General features: G+C 39.3%; 1 protein-coding gene across 1 annotated transcript in view; it reads left to right on the top strand.

The window, feature by feature from the left end:
- ATP13A5 (ATPase 13A5) overlaps nucleotides 1-26,626 on the top strand; it is a gene marked incomplete at both ends in the record, with an annotated part of 113,082 nt that overhangs the window by 12,878 nt on the left and 73,578 nt on the right. Inside the window, 11 exon segments of the mRNA XM_081235356.1 lie at nucleotides 3,314-3,382; nucleotides 3,386-3,487; nucleotides 4,165-4,271; nucleotides 4,273-4,342; nucleotides 4,557-4,594; nucleotides 4,699-4,779; nucleotides 10,644-10,713; nucleotides 13,301-13,389; nucleotides 13,391-13,430; nucleotides 22,331-22,403; nucleotides 23,362-23,490. Of these exon segments, the coding sequence (XP_081091482.1) occupies nucleotides 3,314-3,382; nucleotides 3,386-3,487; nucleotides 4,165-4,271; nucleotides 4,273-4,342; nucleotides 4,557-4,594; nucleotides 4,699-4,779; nucleotides 10,644-10,713; nucleotides 13,301-13,389; nucleotides 13,391-13,430; nucleotides 22,331-22,403; nucleotides 23,362-23,490 (868 nt within the window).

Below are 26,626 nucleotides of genomic sequence, written 5' to 3'. Positions count from 1 at the left end.
ATATCACTGAATTAGTTAGATGATATATTTCAGGATTATTTCATCCTGTTTCTGACAGATCTTAGCCTGTAATTTTCCTTTCTTGTAACATACGTATCAGATTTTGGTATCTGAGTATGCCTGCCTCATAGAATGAGTTGGGAGCATTCCCACCTCTATTTATGAAAGAGTTTGTGAAAGAATGGTATCATTTCTACCTTAAATATTTGAAAGGATTCACAACCCATCTGGGCTTGAAGTTTGTTTTTTTGTTTGTTTTTTTGGTTTTTTTTGGTAGAAAGGCTTTTAGCTACACATTCATTTTCTTTTATAACCTTAAAAATACTCAGATTTATTTATCAATTTTATTAACCTCGCAAAGTATAAATTTGGCATTATTGCCTCTATTGTATGTCTGCTTTCTATTTTATTCATTTCTCTTCTTATCTTTATTTCCTTCCTTACGTGTTAAAATCTTCAATGATGAGAGTGAATTTAAGTTCTATCAATTATGCTTTACAAGTTTTGAAACTATGTTTACAGGCACACAAAAATTTAAGATTGTTATGTCTCTCCGTTGAATGGATCTTTGTCCTTCTTTTTCTCATAATATTTCTTTTCTTAGAGTCTATTTTGTCTGATATTAATATAGCTATACTGATTTTCTTTTGTTAGTCTTTGCATGATATATTTTCTCCCTTCTTTATCCTTATAATCTATCTGCTTCTTTATATTTAAAGTGTGTCTCTTGTAAACAACATATAGTAGATCTTCTTTTATTATGTAGTCTGACAATCTTTGCTTTCAGTCACAGACTTAAGGCCATTTACATTTAATGTAATTACTGGTATAGCTAGGTTAAAGTTCATAATGTTGCTATTTGTTTTCCATCTATTTTATCTGTTCTATGTTCTTTCCTTCACTTAGCATTATATCATATAATGTCCCATACCTCTACATTGAGTTCATACTTTTTTTTTTTTTTGCGGTACGCAGACCTCTCACTGTTGTGGCCTCTCCTGTTGTGGAGCACAGGCTCCGGACGCACAGGCTCAGTGGCCATGGCTCACAAGCCCAGGCGCTCCGCGGCATGTGGGATCCTCCCGGACCGGGGCACGAACCCATGTCCCCTGCATTGGCAGGCAGACTCTCAACCACTGCGCCACCAGGGAAGCCCATACATTTTGTTTTTAATGGCCCCACAATAGCCCATTGTTTTGACTCACATCTTATTGAACCATTAGCTATCATTTATTTCTTCTAATAATTTTGCTATTACAGATAATGCTGTGCTGAACATCTTTATATACATCACTTTCCACTTTCTGTATTATTTCCTTTGGGTATATTTTTGAGTGCAGAATTACTGATTCAAGGGATAGAAACATCTTTATAATTCTTAGTACAATTTTTCACCTTGCCTTCCCTAAAGAATTGCTCTAGTTTATAAGGTTGTTAGCAGTGTGTAGCTATAGTGATTTCATTGCAGTCTTGATAGCACTGTGAGTTCCTTTTTTAATAAAAAGAAGTATAGAAAAGACCTGAAGGGGAATCAGAATTATGATTACCAATGCCACTGCTGTGTGTAAGTAAACAGAAAAAAGGAAAGTCATTTTCCTGAAATGTGTTCATTTCAGCTACAAGCTGGACTAAAATTCCAAACTGTTCTGCTTCTATTTTGCACACACTTGGATTTTGGCAATAGCCCCTGTAAATAACTTTGTAAAAGAATGCATATTTATGACATAATATGTGAACTGGCATAAACTTTTTATTTGAGTCTAATAAACCTATAATTCACAAATAAAACCAAAACAGGTTTACAGAATTAGAGGAAAGAGAGGAGAGAGAAAGGAGATCCAACTGAAAACACGTTTCTAAGTTACATTTAAATCTTATCATAAATAATCTCCAAATGGAGTGGCAGCATCACTAAACATAACAGTCATTGTTTCCCCAGGTAAGTGATTGTGTTGAGGAGTAGTGGAAAGGACCTCTTAACATTGTAATTACTTTGCAGAACACTTAAGGTGACATTATCTCATTTGAGCACAAGTACCCTGTAAGGCACATATTTCTAATTGTTTTGTAGAAGAGGAAATTGGGATTCCCTAGAGGTGAAATGATTTACCTAAGTTCACATAGTTGAAAACTAGCAGAGTGGTGACTCAAACTTATGTCTTAGCTTCTTAAGCCTGTGACCTTTCCAATATGTCTAAGGGTTACTTTCAACAACTGTTATTGAAATGTTAATCTACCGCAGAGTCCTTTATTAGAAAATATTAATGAAAATGACCATAGTGAAGATGAAAACTTTTCCAAAGAATTAAGACAAGAGGTTTATTATAGCATGATCTAAACTGGCATAACATTCAGGAGATTCCATCACTGAGAGTGCTATAGAGACTCAGTAAAATCCTATCTTCTTGACATTATAGCCCTATGATCTGGACCCGGGATTTCAGTCTTAGAACACACACACACAAAATAACAACAGAAAGTAAAATAATGGTAGAGTAACAATGTCATTCCTAATCAGGAGCCCTCTGGGTCTTCACACTAAATATCTAGTTTTTGAAATTTAAAAAACAATGCTGTGAAACTTCATTGTAGGAGGTGGAAACTAGAAATTAACTTTAATTAAACAAATCTATTGTTTTTGGCTAGTTATCTTCCCCTAAAACCACATCTCAAGTCTTTACTCAATTTATGACAAACATTAACTAAGCCTATTATTAAAAATAGAAATATTTCAGGATGTTACTCTCAGCGTAAATACCTATATGCTGTCTTTTGAAAGTTTTTCATGTCCACAAATAATCTCATAATTTATATTGCCCTACTGTTTTAGAAATCAGTACACTTAGGCACACTCTCAATCCTTCTTAGTCATATTATTATAAAACAAATCTGAATCTGAATAAAGCAAGATATATAAGCATAGATCACATTGGTCATAGTTTTATCATCTTCCTCCAGTAACTTCATATTAATAATTTTTTTAAAAAAACCTTATATCTAAAAGAAGTAAATCTGATCCAAAACATGAAGTATTTTATAAATCTGAGGTGACTCTTATGAGTATTTAGAACCAAATAAGTCTGTGCATTCCTTCCTCCTAATGTTTTAGTTCCATACGCCAAGGTAGCAAAATGAGTCCTTCCTTCTTTTTTTAATTATATCAGCTGACAGCTGTATGCAATCAATCTGATTCAACCAGCCAAAACTAGATTTCTTTCTTAACCAACCCCTGAATCTAAAGTGTGTGTGTCTTGGAACAGAATGCATTTTTATGTGGGAAAAAAATAGAGTAAATCTTTTATTTACTCTCCAGGAGGTGTTTGGTTACCAGACCCAGAATCTACGCAGAGCTCTCTGCCTCATAACATCCATGCTGACCTGTTGACTCCTTCTCCTGTTATTCTACTGGAAGCCCCAGTGGAGGGTATGGACCAACTGTATCCCATGCTCCTTGCAAGAAGCAGACACTATTTTGCTAAGGACAATGGTGCGTGCCCTTCTGTGTTGCATCTGTTGCACAGCCTGTGATGGCCAGCATTCCAGAGTGGATCCTCCTCTATTTAAGTTTCCCTGTCCACAAATAGGAGATAGCAAAACTATCTCTGCCATCTATTTGCTGTGTCTTATTTTGACTCAGGAATGAAGGGCATTTCCTCCACATCAGCCTGGAGAAATTTCTACCATGTCAGGCTAATTGTGAGAGCCCTTAGCCATTCCCTGAGCAGTGGCTGTCAGTGTTATAACTCTTAAAGACATAACATGGGAATGATTGTTCAGTTTTTCAGAAATATGTATTTTGAGGAAATTATACATTTTAAACATCAAGGTGTGATTTTAAGATAGTTGGAAACTATTTTCTGGATATAAAGTTTCTTGCAAAGTGTATCTTTCTCTTTATCCCCTAACACAGTGGTTCTTAAATTTTAGTGCAAATCCGAATTACCTGGAGGGATCTTTAAAACAGAGACTGCTGAATATCAGATCCAGTAGGTTTGGGGTGAGGCTGAGAACCTGCATTTCTAGCAAGTTCCAAGATAATGCTGATGCTCTTATCTGCAGCTCAAACTTTGGGAACCACTGGTCTAGCACTTGGTAGGTATTTGGTTGATTGATTGCTTTATTGAACAACACTGGAGAATTTATGGGCTGGATTGTCTTCTCTAGGATGAATTTCAAAGATATATGAGGAAGAAGGTAACCTGCCTCTACTTATCCACACTGAAGTTTCCTGTAAGCAAGAACCCAGAAGAACCCCTGGTGGCTGACTACCACTGTCATAAACCAAGCCATACTGAAGCCAGAATTAAAAGTAAGTGATGTTAAGAGTACAATGTTGTGGCATGTTTTTGTTACAAGAAAATAATGTATTTATTGGATGAACGTTCTAAAAATCACACTGCTGGGCTGGGAATTACAGCTACATATCAAGGAAAGTGAGAGCTGCATGTAATAAACAGCCCTCACCTCCCCTGATGGGCTTTACTTTGTGAATGACAGCTTTTCTATTACATTTGTAATTGCATTTGCAATGCATCCAAGTGCAGAAAATCAGGTAGGTTTGGAACCTCTTGGAGAAGAGGTTTCAGAAAGGTGGGTAAGTCCGAATTTTCCTCCGCACTCATCAGGATCTAAGGGAAGAACACTGATTTGTTAAGTACCGTGAACTGAAGTACAGTTCCTGTCCTGACCACACCCTAGGTTGCTGGAAGATAGCAACACCTGCTACAACATCCATCATACGTTTGGACTGGGTCTGACCGGTGGAGAACAAGAGGTCAGGTGGGGTTTGTGGTACTCCTGGAGTAAACTCTGCCAGCAGAAATGGAGATACCATATCGCTTATGATCAGTGAATTGTTGGCATAATATTTCATCAGCTCCATATAACCCCAGCTCACTTACTGGCATCAGAGAGATGTCATAAATTATTCTCATCTTAGGCACACTTATTAAAAAGAAAAGACTGAAAGAACAGTACAAGCAAATAACATTTGATCTTTTCTCTCAGGATTATAGAACAGTATTCTCTCTGTTGTCTTTTTTTTTCCTCAAAAAGTCTTGAGTCATTTCATAAACATCAACATCTTAATCCTCCAAATCCTCTGAGAGACAGAAAGACCATATGATTGCATTTGACTATGGAGAACCAGCCCTGGAGAGAAGGATTTTGTTTGCTCAGTTAATTGTGTCATTCACCACTGTTATTTACAGAACCTAGAACAGTGCCTGATTCATGGTAGAAGCTCAATAGATATGTGTGGAAGGAAGGAATAAGTAAATGCATTCATTGATCTGTGAACTAAACTCTAATATGCCAGGCATTTCGCAAGGCACAAGGGATCTAAGGATAACTAAGACTTAGTCATCGTCTCAGAGACATTAACTGACTGGAAGGAAAGAGAGACAAAGAATAGCGGTACAATTATGAGAATGAGATCTATAGACGCCAAAGATTAGAAAATCATAGTATAATAGTAGCAGGGGAAATTCTTAGGTTCCTTGTTAACTCACAGTGACCTAGAGTCCCTGCTTCCCTCATCTGTAATTTGAAATGGCGAATCCTGGTGACTCTGAAAGTAAACCATTGCAAGCCTTCCCAGGAATCTTAATAATCACCTTCATTTCTTGCCCAGTTTTAGGGACAAGAAAAAGGATCTTCCTGACCATCTTCACAGTTAGTCAGAAACAAAAATTCTCAAGCTAAGAAGCAATCTCGTACTTAAAATACAGGTTCTTGGGTTCTCCTCCATAATTCTGATTTAGTAGGTAGAAGCTGGGGTAGTGGTAAGAAAAGAAACTGCATTTTTAGCAAGCACCCCCATAATTTGTATTCACACCAAGCTTGTGAGCTACTGATCTGTTATTGTTTTCAAGTCTTCCCTCTGTCTGAATGCTATGCAAAATGAACCAGGCATCTAGATTATGATAATATTACAAAGTGCCTTAGAGATGGTATCATTATATAAGATTTCAGGTACAATGCTTAAAACACTGAAATACAAAAATTTTCAAAGTCATTAAAAGCATATTACTTTAATTGCATTAAGCACAGGACATTTAAAGGATTGATTTACTTAGGAAATCTATTTGATAAATATAGATATACTCTGCCTAGGAAACTGTTTCCACAGGAAAGATTTCCCATCCGTGTAGCTACCTCATGTTTGTCCTTATTTATCAAGTACCAATCTTTAGTAAACATCATACATAATTAAATTTAAATCTGGTCCACACAATAAAGAACTTGACAATCTAATAAGCAAGACACAGAATATAGTTTCCCAAATATGAAGACTAGAGGAGACAATCTACTTAGAAACATAGAGTCACATTTTATTTTGTGGGTTTTTCACTTTGGAGAATAAAGAAAGCAAGTAGAATATGGAGCATTCCCCCCCTTCCCACCAATTTTCCCTTTTATTTTTTTATTTTATTTTTTTGCGGTAGGCGGGCCTCTCACTGCTGTGGCCTCTCCCGCCGCGGAGCACAGGCTCCGGACGCGCAGGCTCAGCAGCCATGGCTCACAAGCCCAGCCGCTCCGCGGCATGTGGGATGTGGGATCTTCCCAGACCAGGGCACGAACCCGTGCCCCCTGCATCGGCAGGCGGACTCTCAACCACTGCGCCACCAGGGAAGCCCTTCCCTTTTATTTTTTAATGTAAGACTAAATGCTTTTTTCAAAAATTAATTGTGATTGATTGAATGATAGCTTATCAATTTCCTAAATGAATTTGAGCTTGCCTGCATGAAAAGCAAGGACCCATAAAAGAAATAAAGGAAGAGGGATACACAAAAATCTCTGATCATGAAAAGCCACAAAATCTAAATACAACTTCCTCTTTCAGGCTTCATAGCAGCAAGGCAAAGAGAGAAAATGCACAGATGTTCATACTTCTCACTTTCCGGTAGCAAAAAGCAAATCAAGACATCAGCTGTGATAATTTTACTCTGGAGAGAAATTGCCAGAGGGCATCAGGAAGAAAGCAGGAAAATTATTCCAGGAGGTTCCCTGCCCCTACCTTCATTCATTCATGAACTGAACACAACTTCCCATCTTAGTGCCTGTCCCAGACAGGTCCATAGACACTTGGGGTAATTCTCTTACCGCAGGGACACATGGCCCTATGGAAAATACACACTTACCTCATCCCTCATTCATCCAAGCTATCTTCCTATTAGGACAGTTTTTAAGTTGAGTGACCCTTCATCTTTTCACTTAGCCCACCTTTATTTAGCTTATTTACCTTTGCCTCCTTTATTTAGCCTCCTGAAGGAGAACTTTCTGGCAGTAGAGATCCAGGCACGTCCTAATCAGGGGTTAGCTCCAGAACAATTGCCTTGTTGGTAACCCAGAGCTCCGGAAGAAAACCAATTTGATGGCTAAGCTTTGCTAATCTCTGTAATGGGAATACTCCAACCATGGCTGATTTCAGTGTGACACTGCTGAATGTGGAGCTGTGAAAGTGGTACTCATAATTGGCTTGGTGATTCTGCAGGACCAAACTTAATTCTCAACACTTGTCACACCACTGAGAAAAAAGGCATGCCTGTTGGTACCAGAGGAAAGAAATCTGAGTGACAGCAGCAAAAGAGGGTGGATTTGCCATCAATGTTTCAGCTCCAAGCTGGTGGAAGCTGTTCCAGGAGAAGAGAGAGAAAAAAGAAGCAAGAGGAAGGCAGGGGAGAGAGAAAGAGATTTAGGGCTGCTACGAAACCCTTTTCTCTTACTCCTCAGGTCTTGTGGGAAGCAAAAGTCAGAAAAGAAATTGTGCCTATAGACCATGACCTTTTCCCCTTGGAAAGCTCCATCCTTAGAATACAGCCCACATACAGATACTCACCCACCAGATCAGTTATTTGAGAAAGAGCAAGGAAGGTTTGGTTGGAATAGAAGAGACAGGCTTTACTCATTCTTCTGGAATCCAATGAGATTGTCTCAAATCTTAACGTTTGGTTAGAAGTCAATAATTTATGTAAAACTATAACCCATGGTTCTATGGCTCTGAGTCCACTGAAAGTATAAAATCACTTAACTCTTAGGCCTTGTTTCAGAGCAAAACCTTATGGCAGCACAAGTACGCCTAGGTCCTGGGTCTCTCTGGAGATCCTGGGATTTCTCCATCCCCACCACCCCCAAGATGCCCTCCTGGTCCTCTGTTTTCTGGATCTTCATGCCTGGGGATGCTCCAGGCACTTTCCCCAAAAAGCTGATGAGAAGCACCTCACTTAGCTCACATATAGGGCATGAAACCCTGCAAGAACTTGAGGTTACCTGAAAATGTGCTTTAGGAAATGAAAGAAATAGACAGGGCCCAGATAAGAACTAGTGTGAAAAAAGAAAATCACTTTTGTCATTTGTAAGATAGATACTCTCTGTACAAATTATAAAGTATAGAAGCAGGTTCAAGTACTGCTAAAATTGGGATTTTTTCCCCTGAAAGCAGTTTCTCAAAACATGCCTATCTTGTTATTATTACTATTTTTTAATGGGAAGGCTCTAAGACCAACCTACGTGTCATACTCTACAACCATACCCAAATCCCAGCAATTGGGTACCGTTTCTATGCATCTGTGAATTTCTTAGCTCTCCCTTCCTTTAGAAAGTGAGTATGTTAGGGGAGTGAGAGATTAGCTAGCAAAATCACCTGGGCACTTTTTTCAAACTCTAATAAACCTGCTCCCTAAAAATTCCACAGTTCATGGAAATGGGTCATGCCAGAATCCTCAGGCTTAGTATTAACTGTTTGGAAAACTACAGGCCTCCCTCCCTGCCAAGGACTCTATTGGTGACTTATCAGAATGGAAGCCGTGCAGTCACATGCAGTTTGAAGATGCTCACCAGTGATTCTGACATGCTCCTCCTGCCTCTTTGAGGACCCCCAGCCTAGTCTTCACCATCTGGAGCCTAAAGGGCCTAGCAGAAAACATATTCTCAACAATTATTTGGTGAATAAATTGATAAATGGATGAATGAATGAACAAATCATCAAATTGAAAAGAGATAGAGAACATCACCAAAGAAAATATTCTTAGTCATTCATGCTTGGTTTTTCAGAAATACCTTCCAGCAGGTTTACTAATATCTCATGGTTGCAAGAAACCTCGGTGCTCCTTTAAGCACAGCTCATAGCCAGTGCAGAAATGCCCTTCATAACTTCCCCTGTTAAGAAATCCTTCAATCTCTTTGGAGAGGGACCTTCTACGTCTGAAGAAATTCTTCCCCTAATGAATGGTTCTGAATATTAGGCAAGTCTACTTAATTTCATTCTGACTATTTAGTTTTGTGAGGCCACCTGGAATAATTCTAGGGCTTCTTTTTCCCCTGTCAGCTCGTCAGATTTTTAAAGTCAGGGCATGTCATCTCCTTTGTTCCTTGGAACTTTGCTCATGTGACCCAGCTTCAAACCTCATATTCCTTCTGGTTGCTCAGCCATTGGTCACTGTCCCTGAAAATTCTGCTTGGCTTGTGCTGAGATTGAGATGAGTACACAATTCCCTAAACATGCAATACTTTTTGGCAAGAGACAGTGGAATAGATGAAGCAGCAAGGGGCATGCCTGTCTGTGATTCAAACATGGCTGTCAACTGAAAAAAGAATGCACAACCTAAAAGTTGAGAATTATGTTTATTTGACGGATATTCTGAGGACTTCAAGCCAGTGAGACAGCACTCTCATATCTCATGGAGGTCCATCCGTGTTGCTGCAAATGGCATTATTTCATCCTTTTTTAATGGCTGAGTAACATCCATTGTATACATGTACCACATCCTTTGGACTATTGTGATGATCAAATGAGAGAATCTTTTGTAAGAACTTTGTAAATTGTAAATTGCTATGCAAACACGAAGGCTTCTTTTTTTTAATTTTTATTTTATATTGGAGTATAGTTTATGTACAATGTTGTGTTAGTTCCAGGCATACAGCAAAGTGATTTAGTTATACATGTACATATATCTATTCTTTTTCAGATTATTTTCCCATATAGGTTATTACAGAGTATTGAGTAGAGTTCCCTGTGCTATGCAATAGATCCTCACTGATTTTCTATTTTATATATAATAGTGTGCGTATGTTAATCCCAACCTCTTAATTTATCCCTCCCTGAGGGCTTCTTATTGTAATGTACATATGTGTGGATTTACAAGGTGTTAGCCGTGAAGACCATATACCATCTTCTACTTCATTGGCTCATTCCTTCATGTATTCATTGAGTTTATATGCTAAGGACCTGTCCTAGGTGTTGGAGATACCAAAGTAAGATAGACATGATCTCCAACATCAAGGGCAGTCTAGAATGCCTGAGAATTCTAGGAATATCTTCATATCTGTGTCTTTTTAGCTGCTCTTAGAATATAATCAAATTATTTAAAAAAAAAAAAACTCAAAATGCCTTTCTAATTTCATTTTGATTCTTGAGTTGTACTGTACTTAAGATATATTTTAACCAGAAAAACAACTTTGTCCATCACGTACTAACTTTCATTTTAAAATATATTAGTATTTTGAGATTGGCATGTTAATTTTTGATTGAAGACACAAAGTCCCTAAAGGGTAGAGAAGGGACTTCTGCTTAGTGTGGCCTGTACTCACTTATTAATATGAGCATGTAGCTGTAACACTAACAGATGATCAATCTCCTACAGAAGATTAGTGTGGGGGTCAAATGCCATTGAGGTTGAAATCCAACCCACATGGAAGCTGCTTGTTAAACAGGTAACTATTTTCATTTACTTTTGAAAATAAACTCCTGTTTTTTTCCTTTTTTCTTTCTAGTACTCAGAGAAAGCTTAAACAAATGGATACTTTGATGTAGACAAAAGTCTGTGTTTTGTGCAACTTTTTTTTGTTATTCCCGCTGACTTTAATTTATGCTTTTCCTGTCTATTGAGGTTTTCTTTTTTATCATTATTTCAATAAATATATATTTTTTATACCAGGAATTCTAACTGGTCCTTTTCAATAACCACTTCTTTTAAATTCAAGTCCCTTCCCAGTGTGAGGGACAGATTCCCGTTTCATACTCTCCTGTTTGTTTGTTTTGTTGTTTTCAGTGTTTTATGGTGGTTGTGATGGGTGGGGGGAGTGGGGAGGATTGTTATTATTTCTTGATCTCTTTGAGGATTGAAAAAGGATTATTTTGGTCTTTTTCGTACTATTCTATCACTCTGTTATATCCATTTTCTTGAGAGTGGCTTCTTCCTTGGTTGGTGTTTTTGTTTGTTTGTTTTAGAATATTTTCTCTGTATGCTTCGAAGTTATTGCTTCCAGTAAGCTCAGCTTGGGTGGGACTTTCCCTTCTTCCATTTCTCTTCCTTTCTGTGCTCACTCTCCCTTTTTGGTGGTTCTTATTAGTCCCCATGTGTCCCCAGTTCAGAACTAGGTCCTGTGTTGGAGGTTTGTGCTCTGTCCCTTGGGGATCTGTTCGATGCAGGCCCCGAGCTAGCTTGGGGCTTTTGGCCAAGTTCACAGCTGCACCACCAACTTGTCTCTCCTCTTGCTCCCTCTGCTGGTGAACCCTTGCTGGTTGTGGCATTTCTCAGCCTCTGCTCTGGGGCAAGCCTGGTTTTGTCCCCTGTCACTTGTGGGACACTTATTCCTCCTAGCATTGAGCTCTTAGTCATTGATCTCCAGTCCTTGTATGAAAACCAACAGACTGATAAATCAGTCCCCACTCAGTGCTGCATGTTTCTAGTCTATTTCTAATCCACAAAGATGGTCATTTTGGTTTTTAGCATGGCCATTTTTTAAAATAAATTTTTTATTAGACTTCTTTTAGGTTCACAGCAAAACTGATTGGAAGGTACTGAGATTTCCCCCATACCCCATGCCTCCACATATGCACAATCTCTCTTACTATTAAAAAAGCAGGATGCTTTTTAAACTTCTTATTCAAGTACATTTTCAAATACCAAAGACTCTTTCAAGTGTCAATTTAGTCTATTTTGAAAAGAGTGTAAATATTTTCTGGCACTTATGAATTAGGCCTTTAGTAGAAAAAAAAAGTAAAACTATGTCTTCACATTTGGTTTCAAAAGAATATTGAATAAGGGAACTAAATTAATTAGGATGGTGGTGTTTCTTCTACAAGAAGTATTTAACCAATTTTCTACTGAGTTTATACAAACTCGAAATTGTATTATCTCAAATGTGTAATACACAATTAAAGCATTTTATGCCAAGCAGACAGAAGAGCTATAATTTGTAAGAAAACATGTTGCAACGGAAATAATAAAAACATTAAGGAACACAAGCTTCTTTAATGTACAAAATATATCCAAGGGTTTAAGAAACTTTTAAGATATATCCTATTCACTTATTAACCAAATGTCAGTTCATTTTTAGGGCTAAGGTAGAAGCTTATTTAATATATTAGAGAATTACAGAAAGTAGAGGTAAGAAAAAGCGGCAGTGGTTTTAGGTAATATTTCATCTAATTCATAATAATTATAAAGAGCACTTCACCAAGAAAAGGATCCTTGCTTTGCTCAGATAGACTCTTTATTCAAGCTGTGTGTAGGTCATGTGACCTTCTCTAGCTCCCTGGGGTTTGCCCTCTCTGCTATTATTATTAATAGTGCAGTCAGCAAGACCAAAATGGGGACAGTTGAGGGAATTTAAAAAGTTGAAGATATTATTAAGAGACCAAAAATACCTATATGGATGACCATCTTTGGGGCTGGTGACAAATTCTGCCCATGATTTTCATTGCATCTTTGGATAAGATGTTTCCCTTCCCTGGGTAAGACTACCCTCTTTGTTCAAGGGAAGGTCCATGCTGACTTCACTGACTTTCAGAGGATCTTACTAAGACCTGTGACATGAGAGTATGTTATTTGTAAATGAATGACCTGGATAAAAGTGGAATCTTTAATTTTCACTGTACAACTTGACTACATTGGCAGCATGTGATTACATGAAAAAGAAACCTGCAATAAAAAGTTCAAAATTGAAGTTTGTTTTTAAAAGAGTCAGAATCATGTTTCTTCTCCATTGTGGGTACATCTGTTTAAAAAGGTAAATTGTTAGATTTTGTTATTGGTCAAATATTTTTGAAAATTCAAAATAAATAAGAATGATCAATTTGTAGGAATGGCTCTGAGTGCTTAAAATAAGTTTGCTTCTACTATATCACATTTTATGTGCTTGACATTGTCTCTACTGAAATTAATGGAGTTCTAAGTGAATTCTATTGTTTTATGTTGTAAAAATGGAAGAAAAAATTCTATAAAGAAATGACATCATCTTGACTGCCACTATGGTCCATGAAAGTGACCCAGATGCTCTTTTCATACCTTCATAGGTTTTAAATCTATGCTACGTGTTTCAAGCCTTTATCCTCACTTTGTGGCTGTCTCAAGGTTACATCGAATACTCAGTGGCCATCATCATCTGTTCTCTCCATTGTCTTAAGTGTGTACGATTTGCGACAGGTAAGGACAGAAATCATAGTTGGATTCTATTTAGCTTCTGCCTGCACAAGAAGCCAAACCTATGGCCTTTCCACTGAGAGCAAAGAGTTGCTTTGTTAAACATAAGTCATAACAAAAGAAAAAGCAAGGGCTTACTAAATACGGGACCTCAGGAGGAGGGCTTCAGGAATACCAGGTAGATTTAAACATCTTTGCAAACTCTGATTATCAACTGATGGCTGCACTGAATACAATGTTTAGAAGGACCCTGAGGCTGTGTCTGAGCATGGTGGGAAAGAAAACAGTGCTGGATTAATGATGACAGCATACTACCTATCCGTCTCTCTCACCATCGCTGTTCATCTTATAGCCATTTAAAATCCTTCTTTTAAAGAAATCAGTCTTATAAATGGTATAGCAACACATTCAGAAGCGGAATCTAGCTGAATATACTTACCACAGCCCTTCTGAATCTCATTTTCCCACAGCATCTTTCTAGAAAATGTTCTACTACTTTGCTTAAGATGCATCAGGCTAAATTATGAGGTAACATCCAAAGGGTGTCTCACTGTATTTGTTGTATATTTTTGAAAACTTGACTGTGAAATTGGCTTTTTAGACACAGGGACCAATGGTACTTGTATCCCCCTGTCAACTCTGTTGAACTGTTGAAATCACCTAGTTTTCTCAAACTTCATCCTTCATCTAGAGAAGAGGAAACTAAGATTTCCAGGGGAAACAAACAAGGGAGTTTGTTCAGGTCATAAAGTGGGTTTGTGACAGAGTCAGGGCTTCTGGCTCCTCATAAATGAAATTCTATTGCATGTGCAATATCTCCTTAGCAGAAAGCACTTTCCAAAGTAGCACATAGCTGGGGAAGAAAGTCAAACCTACGTGTGAGAGGAGAGGTGAATTCTAGCTATCAGCAGAGTAAAGTCTGGACCCATGTCAGTAAGGCAGATGTGGAGGCTTTTAAACAAGCCCAACTGAAAGAGATCTTTTATTTTTACTCTATTTCAGTCACTCAGCAAATATTAGATCTAAGATTGGCTTTTTGTCTGGTTTTAGATGCTACAAATTTTGAGCTATGGAGTGTTTGATGAGAAATGAAAGAAAGGCAATATATATTTAAAGAGTTAGAAAACAGGACCTAAAAATGAAAAGTTAAATCAATGGAGACACTTTGAGCTAGAGAGTGAGGACTAGAAGGGCTTTGTTTTATTTATTTATTTGTTTTGGTTTTTTTGGCTTTTTCTTTTTTTAAAAAAATGAGTGCCTAGTGCATTTTTTCATGAACAAATTTAAATCACAAAAATATTAACAGTGATCAGTAACCTGCCTCTGATGGTGACAATTCCTTTCTGTCTGGCTGCCAAGTCAGGGGGCAGAGTGACTGTCCTTCTGGTGAACTCTGAGCACTGGAACAAAAGAAGGAAAATAAACACCAGGACAATAAAAGATCTGGCACTTTCTGCTCAGCCACAATAGGAAAGAAATTATAGTGTCCCAAACTTTTACCTTTGTCATTTGATAGAGGTATGTAATGTGAAGCCTCCAAATCAAATTTCTAGTTCCTGGGTTTTGAGAAATCTTTGCGTTAATAGAATAACTAATTTGATACCTATGAGCCACTCGTATGCTTTCTGGCTGATGTCAAACATCAGTGAATACAGTTCTTCTCCCATGTGTTTCCCTCTATTGGAAAAACATAGACACACAATCACCTGAGTATATCATCACAAACCATCTCAGGGTTCTGAGGAAAAATACAGAATGCTCTGAGGACTTTGGCAGGGAGATCTTATCTAGTCAAGTTAAAATTCCCCGATCACTACTCCTATTTGTGTTACTTGACACTATTTGTTACTTGACACTTTAATGGTCACCTTCCTTATTTGTAAGATGTGTGTGTTTGTGTTCAATGTTATAGTCAAGAAAAGTAAATAAAACAATGCATCTGAATTACTTGTGTTCCTGGTACATAGTAGGCACTCAACAAATGTTACCTTTTTTTACTGTTATGGCTGTTGCTGTTTTTATTACTGTTCTTGGAGTGGGGAAAGTAGATTACGGAAAGATGGGAGGAGGCGCAGAGATTGAAGGGAGGAGGGATAACTTGAACAAGGAAGTAGCACAGGAACATCCCAGGACAGGGCTTCTAATCACCACTGACTCATTTATTGTGTGGCTCTGGGATCTCTTTTCTCCTCCCTGGACTCACTTTCCTCAGCTGTAAATAGTGGTGGTTAAACTCTGTTTCTTTAGGTCCCACCTTTTTAGGGTTCTGTCATTTTGCCAGGGCCACCAATAAGGCATGAAAAAAGGGCTCTTGGAAACTTTAAAACACTAATAAGAAACTTTCTGGCCACTGGGAATGTGGGAGCACGTTTTGGAGACTGGAGTCAATTCCTACAGGACCCTATTAATTTTGGACTAACTAGCCACATAGACTACTCAGACAGGATGTGGACAAATAATAGAAACCTGTTTAAACTCCCTTAATCATAAAAGGGATATGGATTATAAATATGCACCAGTAGCTCATGAAACCCAAGAACATGAAGTACAGATGGACTTTACTTGGGGGCTGGACCCAGGAACTTGGGTTACTCTTCCCAGCTTCCTATTCTCAGACAAGTATGGAATGAAATACACATATTCTGGGGCCACTGCTCCACCCCTACTCCTCTTCTCTGAAAACTGGGTGTACCCAGAACCCAGAGCTGACAGCCCACAGCTGGTTTGTTCCATGCGGCTTTCTCCTTCCACTGGCACAGCTAGTTGGAACAGGGGGCACCCGACCAGTGGAAGCCAATCCATCAACAGGCGTGATGGCAACATATCTTTTTGCCTGAGATCCTGGAATAAAGCCCTGAAGCTGCTGGTCATACTCTGTTAGGAAAATGATCTGAAAAATGACGTATAGCTAGGACCAGGGTGGCCACTCTTGATCCCTGTGTATGGACAAGCAAAGGAAAAAAAAAAAAACTTCTGCAGAGAAAGAGAGGAAAAGAGTGAACCAAATACACAGTGAGACACAGAGGTGAGCAATACACAGTCCAGCAGAGACAGTCACCTGTTCCTCACAACGGTTTCTGTTCCTGTTCAGGAAACTTCCTTGGGACACTTGGCTGTCATTCCCACCCTTCGGTTCCTTCCTAAGACATCCCTACGTCCTCATAAATTCTCATCCTCTGCTTAAAGCAGCCTAACAAGTTTCTGTTACTTGCAGTCAATTTGTCCCAAGGAAATGTGGTGCTATTCTTTGATACATTATGCTCCCCTAGCATGTTTCCACCTATTTCCCTTGACTTAGATATTGTCTCTGTCCTACACAGTATCCATCTGTATCTTTATGACAAACTTCAGTCTCTCTTTTAAAATTCCTTTACAATGCCCATGTCTTCACTTGGAACTCAGGTATACCTTTCTTTAAGGAAACCCCAAATAAATTTAGAAATTCCTGTGGAGGAGTAGGGGAAGTGTTGTAGAAAAAGTTAGGTTTGATTCTATAGGCCAGAGGGCAATGTTCCAGTAAGAAAATTACTTGAGATTCCTGAGTTCCTAAACTCTTACCTATTAAATCAAAATATCCAGAGTATAAGAGGAATTTACACTTTTTAACAGTTTCATAACAGGTGATTGTTATGCATTCTAAAGGCTTAATTAACAGCTGTTGTTACAGAGGAGCACACCAAAGGTAAATTCAAGCACCAAGATCCCAAATATATCCATTTATTTATTTATTAATGTCATCACCAGCTGAATGTATTTTTCACTCTTTTTACTCTATCAGATGCACAGAAGTACAAGTTTTTATGGAGATTTATTAATTTGTTTTATCAAAACAGAATTGTCCTATGTGTGTTAATCTGGAACTTGCATTTTTCACTTTACAATATATATAATGGCCATCGACCATTATAAACAAATAATTCTAAATCATGTTTAAAAATAATGATGTGATATTCCATAGTATACCATAATTTATTCAAACATTCTCCTCTTTATGGAAAATAAGGGGTTTCTTCTCCGATTTTTGCCACCACAAATATGTTGAATTAAACATAACTACAATATAGGGTAGCCTTACATATTAGTGTTTGCAACTCTTTTTTCAGCAAAACAATCAAAACCAGGTTGCTGAATCAAAAGATATGTATGTTTTGGATATTAATAAATACTGTAATATTATTTTCCCCAAATGAAATAATTCATTCTCCTATCAGCAACATATGAGAATATTCATTTTCCCAGATCCTCACCAGCATTAGGTGTTATAGCTCGACATTTAAAAATTTCAATCTAATACTTTTTTTTAATTGCATCTCATTGATGTTTTAATTTACATTTCCCTGATTGCTCGTGAGATTAGACACACACTTTCCTTTGTCTAAAAGAGATTTGCACTTTTGTTTACTGTTTATATCCATCATATAGGTGAAAAAGTTTTATTTTTTAGTCTTTTTTCTCTTGACCTTGACTTTTGCTAGATTTATAAAATATGTCTAGTTAAATATGTTTCTTTTTCTTTATGGCTTCTGGGTTTCTTGTTTTGCTTACAAAGTTTTCCTCTTCCAAAACTGGATATTCTTTTTTTTCTATTTGTAATTTTCTTAATATTTATTTTAAAGTCCTTAATGGGATTTAAACATGCAGATTCTACACCTTAAAGAATCCCTGAATGCCTTTACTCAAAATAATGAGTGGCATGAGAATTTCAGACTTGATGGCAATATTGCAAAAGACTTCTTTGAAATGACGACACTAATTCCATTAGCAGTTAGCATTTGTTAATAAAAGCTTATCTGAGCCAACCTGCAAGGCATCTTGTAACATTATGCAAAATGGGCCAGTTTCCTGAAACTGTATCCTTGCAGTTTAAATCACAAGTCCTCAACAATTAATGTCTGTTTAGCACTACAATTTGCAATGGACTCTGACATTTATAATGAATGTGCTTGTATGAGGCTTGGCAAACTGTGAAATGATACACATATGATATATCCTCCCATCACCTGAGAGGGAGGGACAGGGGCACTCAGGGATGTAAAGTGACTTGCTCACACTCACCCAGGAATGGCAGCTGCAGACCTTAGTCGCAGGTTTCCTGACTCCAAGTCAAGTCGCTGTCCCATTGAGCAAAATCTCAAAGTAACCTGTGAGCTTCCTGTGGCAGTAGATGAGGTTTCAATAATTTTATAACAAAAAGCAGATTTGGGGAGGAGGGCTGGGAGGAAGGGAAGAAAGAGCATCTACTGCCATCTCCAAATCATGCTAAATAAATACATGCTTTTGAGAATTGCAAGAGGGGAAGTGTTGGCAGAAGTGGGATAAGACATCTTCATGCATCTACTCTAGCCCCAAATCATGTCGCACAGAGAGGTTAACCTTGCCTAAGCCAAGAAGCACCCCGTTGCAGTGCAGTCCCTTTCTACCACGTTTGGTGCAGGTATGAGCGCAAACCTTGGCACTCAATTGCATTTCCATTGAACTGTACTGGCTCCACGGGCGGCTGCTGGCAATAGCACGGAGAGTATCTGGCCTCATTCAGGACTGAGCTGGGCTCAAGAGACACCTGAGTTAATACCCTCATTACGCATCTCTGGAGGAAATCCAGCCAGAGCAAACACAAGGACACACAGCAACAGATGCCAAATAATAACAGTATGCAAATTAGCCTTGGAAACGGATCCTGGTCCCACCGAACAGGGACTGGAGAAACCAGAGGGGGCCTAATGAAAATCAGGCAGCGAGCTTCGAAATCATGGCAAGCATCACAGAGCTGGCTTTCTCCTAGCTGGTTGGTTGTCATAGAAACCTGTGTTTGTAGAATTTCTGAGTACATTATCTCAAAGAGGATGCTTATATTATCCTACTGTAGTGTTGCTGGGAGAAGTAGAATAATTCAGTTCAATTAAATAAATATTTGCTGAGGATCTACTACGTGATACACCACAGGGGATACAGATAAATACATAGTCCCATCTTTGAACCTCCTGACTTAAAGGTGAGACCTGACAAGAAAACAGATAGCTCTAATGGAATGGGATCTATACACTAATACAGGTGGAAACACAGTGGGCAGGACAATTAATTCTTCCTGGGGGTGTTAAGGACTTATGGAGAGGAGATGACATTTGAGCAGGGCTTTATGTGAAGCATTAGAAAGAGTTGGCTAGTAGAAAACAGGGGTAAACATCCTAGGGAATAGCTCGAGTGAAGGCACAGAAGCATGGCAGTTTATGCAGAATGCTAAGTCTGATAAACAAATCCAGCTTTATGCCATCATGAGTTTTGAGAATTACAGTCAAGCACTATTAACTCATACTTCACCATTTCCAAATGTGTTATCATCCTTTTAAGCTAAGTTGAAATTGTATGACATTGACGAAGAGAGTTTGCTAAGCAAGAAAATAACCCAAAGAAATTTGTAAGGAAGCATGTTTATCTTCTTAAAGGGCAAAAGCTGCTTCCAAGCACTTTCAGAGAACATATTCATCAGCAGAAAAGGCTTTAGAGTCAGATGAACCTGGTTTTATTTTGACTTTAATACTTAGTAAGTAAATGATTGTGGGCAAGTTACTTTAACATTTTCAAGCCCCTGTTTTTTTTTGTTTGTTTGTTTTATTGTTTTTGTTTTGCTATATGTACTTTGGAGGAAATAGCATTTTCATCATAGGATTATCTTGAGGATTAAAAAAAATTCAAGCTGAGCTTCCCTGGTGGCGCAGTGGTTGAGAGTCCGCCTGCCGATGCAGGGGACACGGGTTCGTGCCGCGGTCCAGGAGGATCCCACATGCCGCAGAGCGGCTGGCCCCGTGAGCCATGGCCGCTGAGCCTGTGCGTCCGGAGCCTGTGCTCCGCCGCAACGGAAGAAGCCACTGCGGTGAGAGGCCCGCGTACTGAAAAAAAAAAAAAAAAAAAAAAAAAAAAAAATCAAGCCATACATTCCAAGTGCCTAAAATAGCACCTGGCACATGGTGACTGAATAAAGTTCTAAACTGTTTAAAAATAATAATTTGAGTCATTTGTTATACTCTGGGTATTTCTTCTATGAAGCCTTGGGGGTTTTGAATAAATCGCTGATATGCAAAATAAATCATGTCATTTTAGAGCTTGAAGGGAAGTTGAGAATAATCCAATTCAATGTTGTCTGTTTGCAAAGGAAATGGCTAACTTATAAAGTGAAATGTCTTATGTATGGGTATCTGGCTAGTTAGTGGGTAAGCCTGACCCACCACACAGGAATCCTGACTGAATCCAGTTCTCTTGCTACCAAACTGCTTTCTCACTGTCACTCATCATTAAAAAGAATGCCCCAACAGGCGAGCCTCAAGAAGTCAAGTTAGGGCAACGAATATGTGCCCAACATCACTTCTTCCACTCAACTGGTCCAAATGATTGAAGTTTAGCTTTTCATGCAAAACTGAAGTAAATAATAAATAGTTCTATATAAATATTAACACTGAACTCATTATGTTCTCTAGAGAGGAAAGATGCATAACTGTGTGGAATGCTTGTCTAAGCCTGATGAGATTTATAACATTAAACATCATCAACAAAAGAGATAAAAATAATTTAACATCTAAAAAGAAGTTTTACATTTGAATTATGTTAAGCTGTGTCTAAGCACTGTTGACAGTATTCAGACCTCTTCTACTTAGAGTTATCTGAGTAACTGACATCCATACAGAGAGGGGCAGTGCTTTCCAGGGATGCCTCAGCTGGTCCAGCATTGTACTCCCTCTGGCTCGTGACGCCCCTGACAGTCAGTTTAGAGAGAACTCTGTGGACCACATCCCTTCTCACCTCTGTTTTCCTGTCCCCTAAGTCATTCTAGCAGATGCTTCCTCCACTTCTCCAGGGTGCTTCCATTTCCTCTGCTTTGTCAGGGTCATATCTCGGTGAATTCCACCTCAAGTGAATTTTTCCAGCTGATGTACTCAGACAACTGTTTTGTTTTGTTTTTGTTTTTGTTTTTGTTTTGCGGTACGCGGGCCTCTCACTGTTGTGGCCTCTCCCGTTGCGGAGCACAGGCTCCGGACGTGCAGGCTCAGTGGCCATGGCTCACGGGCCCAGCCGCTCCGCAGCACGTGGGATCTTCCCGGACCGGGGCACGAACCCGTGTCCCCTGCATCGGCGGGCGGACTCTCAACCACTGCGCCACCAGGGAAGCCCTGTTTTGTTTTTTAACAACAACTTTCTTATTAATCATCGACACTCACTGAGCTCTTACTATAGTAATGAGTACTATCCAAAGGGTTAAGTAAAATAAGATAAGCCTTAAGTAACTTAAAACAACCATATAAAATAGATACTGTTATTATCTCCACCTTTGGATGAGGAAAAGGGAGTTATACAGGCTAAATAACTCGTAAGTGGTAGCACCAGGATTCCAAACGGAGCAGCATGACTCCAGTCTGTAGAATTATCCAATGTGAAAACCCACCAGTTCATAAAGGAGGCGATGGTTGTTCCACTTACGATCAAAATACAACCTAAATATTCACAGGCTCTTACAATGGAAAGCCACTTACAGTTCATACTCTGCTTTCTACAGACAGGGCAACAGAGGCACAGAGAACGGGAGTGGTCACGTTGCTTTTCTTCAGTCTAATCATGCATCCTCAAGAAGGGGAGTCTCGGTTCCTTGGCTTGAGTCCATGTGGCAGTGACTGTGCATCATTTTTCTTGGGATTGAAATAGCATTAAACTAATGAGCATACCTGCTGCTGTAAGTAGGGAGTTGAGTGAAGTAAAGGTTGAGGCAGGGGAACAGGAACATGGAAAGTAGACTTGAGTCTTTCCCCAGAGTCAGTTTGGCTGTGACAGTAGGTTCAGCATTTACTGTATTCAGATCAGGTGGTTTTCCGGATATGGAAATATTAGATATTTAAACACTGACTTTGAATTTGTAGCAATCAGTTAAGCTGCACAACCTTGTGAAGGATCGCAACAAAGTCCAGGTTACAATCATTGTAAAAGGCAAAGGTAAGTGATGGGTTCTGCCGTAGTCAGCATCCTGGTATTCAGAGTGGAGTCAGTCTCATTTGTTTTATTGGTCAAGGAAAAAAAGTTTTTTCTCCTTAAACTGAGGACTGGAGCTAAGGTGAGGTAAACAAGGCATCATAGATGCAAACTTTAAGGAGGCAAGGTCATGAGAATGCTGGCCTGTACCTGCGGGAGCCTGAGTGAGCCCCTCACTGAATTCTGTACCCTACATACCTGGCATGCCTCAGCCTGGTCCCAGCCCTGATTGAACCATTTCTGTCCAATGTCTGATTTATTTCAAATTCCTTCTCTTCTCCATATTTCACTTACTGGAATGTTACTGGGTAAGACTTCTTAAGACTTTGTGATTTCCCCTACTAACAATCCCAAACAGACCTTGCATCATACATTTCAGTCTGTTATCTGGAACCCAGGCCTGCATAAGGCTTATAGATGGCTGGCTGGACATTTGGCATTTGCTCTGAGTTAGCCTGGGCTGGGGTGGCCATGACTCTCAGCAAGGAGTAGCTGCACTCCTGGGCAGCAGAAGTTGTCTGGAGTGTTTACCTAGGCCCCAATCCAAGAACAGATTGTGCTACGGGGTGTGGGGGGAATGGGGAGGACGGTCAGGAACCCAGCCACAGAGAGGAAGCAGCAGCAAAGGGGCATTCCTTCATTGACCAATGCCACTGAGTGTCTTCGGTGGGCAGAGCGCTGTCTTAGGCACTAAGATCAAGATGGGACTCTTGTTGCTGTGCAAATCCTTCGCCATGGCCCAGGTATCAATTCTCTAATCCTGGTTCTCTGGGAATCTGCAGTTGAGTGGAAAGGGGCTGGAGCAGGTGAGCATGCAAGGGTAGTTCTTGGCCAACAAGTTGATAAGAGTTCTCAGTTGTTTTTATTGTTAAGTACAAACAGGAAAAGTTCAGCTAGTCATGTAAACTTTGCCATTGTATAGGTTTGCAGAAGCTAGAGTCCCGTCTCTTGGTTCCCAGAGATATTCTTATTCTTCCAGGAAATCTTTCATTGCCATGCGCTGCTGTTCTGATTGATGGAAGCTGTGTGGTGAATGAAGGCATGCTCACAGGTAGGCAGTTGTCCTGAAGCTTCGTCTTTCCTTCCAACAGCCAGGCCAGATGAGCAAAGCAGATCAGTGTACACTTACCTGCTTTATACCAATGCTAAGGTATTGAGAGACAGATGAGGAAGACACACCCAGACTATTCATGGAGATGGAAACCATATATGCAAACAGGAAATGTTTAAGAATATAGGAATCAAACCACAGGGCACACGAAACTAGAAGAAAAGACTTATACAACATGGGATCAATTAATTGCCTGATGAATGGGATGAATAGGGTGCTCTGAGTTCAGAGGAGTGTTAGAACATCATACTGTTTGATGCACAGTCTCTTCATAAATATAAGGATAAGTTATACTCCTGTACAAACAAAACACAGCCTAAAACCATCACCTCACAATTGGCAGGAAATAGAGATTTTATCCAGCCCTGTACTCTATGGATGGAGAACCAAGCCCCAGCTTTCAGTGGGAAGGAGATTGAGTTGAACATTCCAGAAAGGCAGTAAAATAGTTCTGTTCTCTAGAATCATGTTTCCAGTTGATCTCACTGAGCAGAAAACTGGTTTTCTAGTTATGGTTTGAGCTATCCTTGTCTTCGTTTATACTTTGTACAGTCCATTTGAATTTGGGTAATTAGTAAGGCACTATTTATAAAATATTCTTTAGGCAAAAAAGAAAATACACAGAGCATCTTAATGAAAGAAGAAGAAACTATATGGCACTACAAAAATAGAAAGTATTGGCCTATTGTGCTTGCAGATTATTACATTTTTCTGTTTCCAAATGGTGTAAAGACAGGAAAAAAAAAAAAAAAACCCACACACGCACAAAACTTTTTTAACATCACCTAAACATAAAGAGAGGCATTCTCTATTCCTAAATTGTTCAACACAAGTAGATTTCACATGAAAAATGGGTCTGCTTAATTTAAAATTGAGACAGGAAAATGTAGTAAACATAAATATGTTCCGTATAATTACAAAATATCCCTTTAATGTGTTAAAATCTAACTGCCTTGTAATGGCAGTGATGAGGATTTGCATACTGATCATATCTTTCATCCAGAATGTTGCCATAATACCCTAAGTATAAACCTCAAACCCGAGAAAACTGTGCTCTTCACTGAGAGGCAGCAATTGTCTCATATTCCCAGCAGCCTGCCAACCAAGAACAGCATCCCTCATGGTGACACAGAGCATTGCAGTGAGAAAACAGGGGAGGACACACAGCAGGCTTTACTCCTCTGGGTGTACTGATCTGGGTGACTGTTCTTGCCCTGATTCTCATGAAAACTCATAGAGTCTCAGAGAAGTAGGAACAGAAAAAATACCGCCTTTTAACAGATGTGCAAAGTTGACCTAAAATGACCTCAAATGGTCAGTGGTTTTTCTGAGGGTCTATTTCAGCAAAAATAAAGTCACCAGCATTTATATATATGTAACCTAAGTACTGATCAAGTCAACTTTAGAAACAGACACATAAAATGGAAATACATCTATTTCTTTCTCTTTAACTTCTTGAAATAGATCTAAGTACCAACATGCTCTGAATACTTTCTTACACATCCTGCCTAGATCCTCCCACTCACGTATGTATTTGTGGAAAGGATCCTGATTGAACAATCAAGTTAGGGTTAGATTCCTGAAACTACAACTGTATTTCTGGGCATGTGTCCACAAATGTGACTCAGGTAGTTCCCCATGTGCAAAAATACTCCTTTGCATATACAGAAGTCTTTATTTATGTAGGAAGAATAGCAAATACTCCTAACATCTCTATAGCAATTTATATTTTTAGAAGCAACTTTTATACCTCACTTCATTGGAGCATAAAACAAATTAGACTAGGGCTTCCCTGGTGGCGCAGTGGTTGAGAGTCCGCCTGACGATGCAGGGGACATGGGTTCGTGCCCCGGTCTGGGAAGATTCCACATGCCGCGGAGTGGCTGGGCCCGTGAGCCATGGCCCCTGAGCCTGCACGTCCACAGCCTGTGCTCTGCAACGGGAGAGGCCACAACAGTGAGAGGCCCGCGTACCACAAAAGAAAAAAAAATTAGACTAGGAACTATTATAATACCCCATTTACAGATAAGGAAACTGAGGTGAAAAGAGACCAGGGTTGCTCAGCTAGTGAGAAAAAAGTCAGAGTTGGAGGTGGCATTGGCTTTCAGGCATGAGGGACCATAGGCGTGAGGACGATGATTTGACTGTGGGTTCAGCCACTGCCTTCCTCTCTCCTGGTTATTCCCATTCATAGCATATACCCATTGTGGGATTTTTCCTCCTCATCTTCATAACCTTATCCTATTGTCATGAGCTCAGCTGTGCAAGAAACTTAACTTTATTTTACACTTAATTTTTATTTTGGCTCCAAATTTGGTCACCCTTGAAAGTATGCGGTGCGAAGTATCTGGTACAAGTCAGGCATCCCCATCAATTAGCAGGACCTCCCGACTCTGGTCTGGCTACAGAAGTTGCATAAGGCACTGGGGAGGGGCATCTGGTCTGGGGCCCACTCCTCTTTCTGTTGCCTCACACCACGTGGACCTTGGGAAGCATCCAGGGCCTATCTACCTGGAAATGGAGGCAGACCCAGGTGACGTTGCTCTCGGTTTCTACATGCTTCTAGAATATTTCCATATCCTAATTTCGTTCAGGCCCCTTCTCTCAAAGACACACGATATCTAAGTTTCCTTTAGATTTTCTTCCAACTCCCAGTCCAGGGTTTTGTTTTGTTTGGTTTGATTTGGTTTGGTTTGGTTTGGTTAGGAAAGTAGTAGAGGAAAGGCATGGTGAACAGAAAAGCTTTGTTCTCACTCTCAGGTGGTCACTAAAATCCATTATCAAATTTATGAATGACTTTTGAAACTTAAAATCTAGTCCCCTGTCCTTTATTTCTGCCTCCCGAGACAGTGATCCCCTTCAAGATTTAGTTCCTCACGGAGGGGTCAAGAGGCATAAAGGAATACCTTATTGCCTTACTGATGGACAATTTTCTCTTAGTAGCAATAGCTAATTTTTCTTAGTTCTCATATATATATATGTATGAGGCACTTTGCTAGTATTTTACATATGCTATTTCATTCAAGCCACAACTCTATAAAGTGGGAGAATCTGAGGTCCGGAGAGGGTAATTTAT

The sequence above is a fragment of the Mesoplodon bidens genome, assembly GCF_964165515.1.
Source record: "Mesoplodon bidens genome assembly, chromosome: 5".
In the NCBI taxonomy this organism is placed as follows: Eukaryota; Metazoa; Chordata; class Mammalia; order Artiodactyla; family Ziphiidae; genus Mesoplodon; species Mesoplodon bidens.
This window is presented reverse-complemented; position numbering and strand designations above follow the sequence as displayed.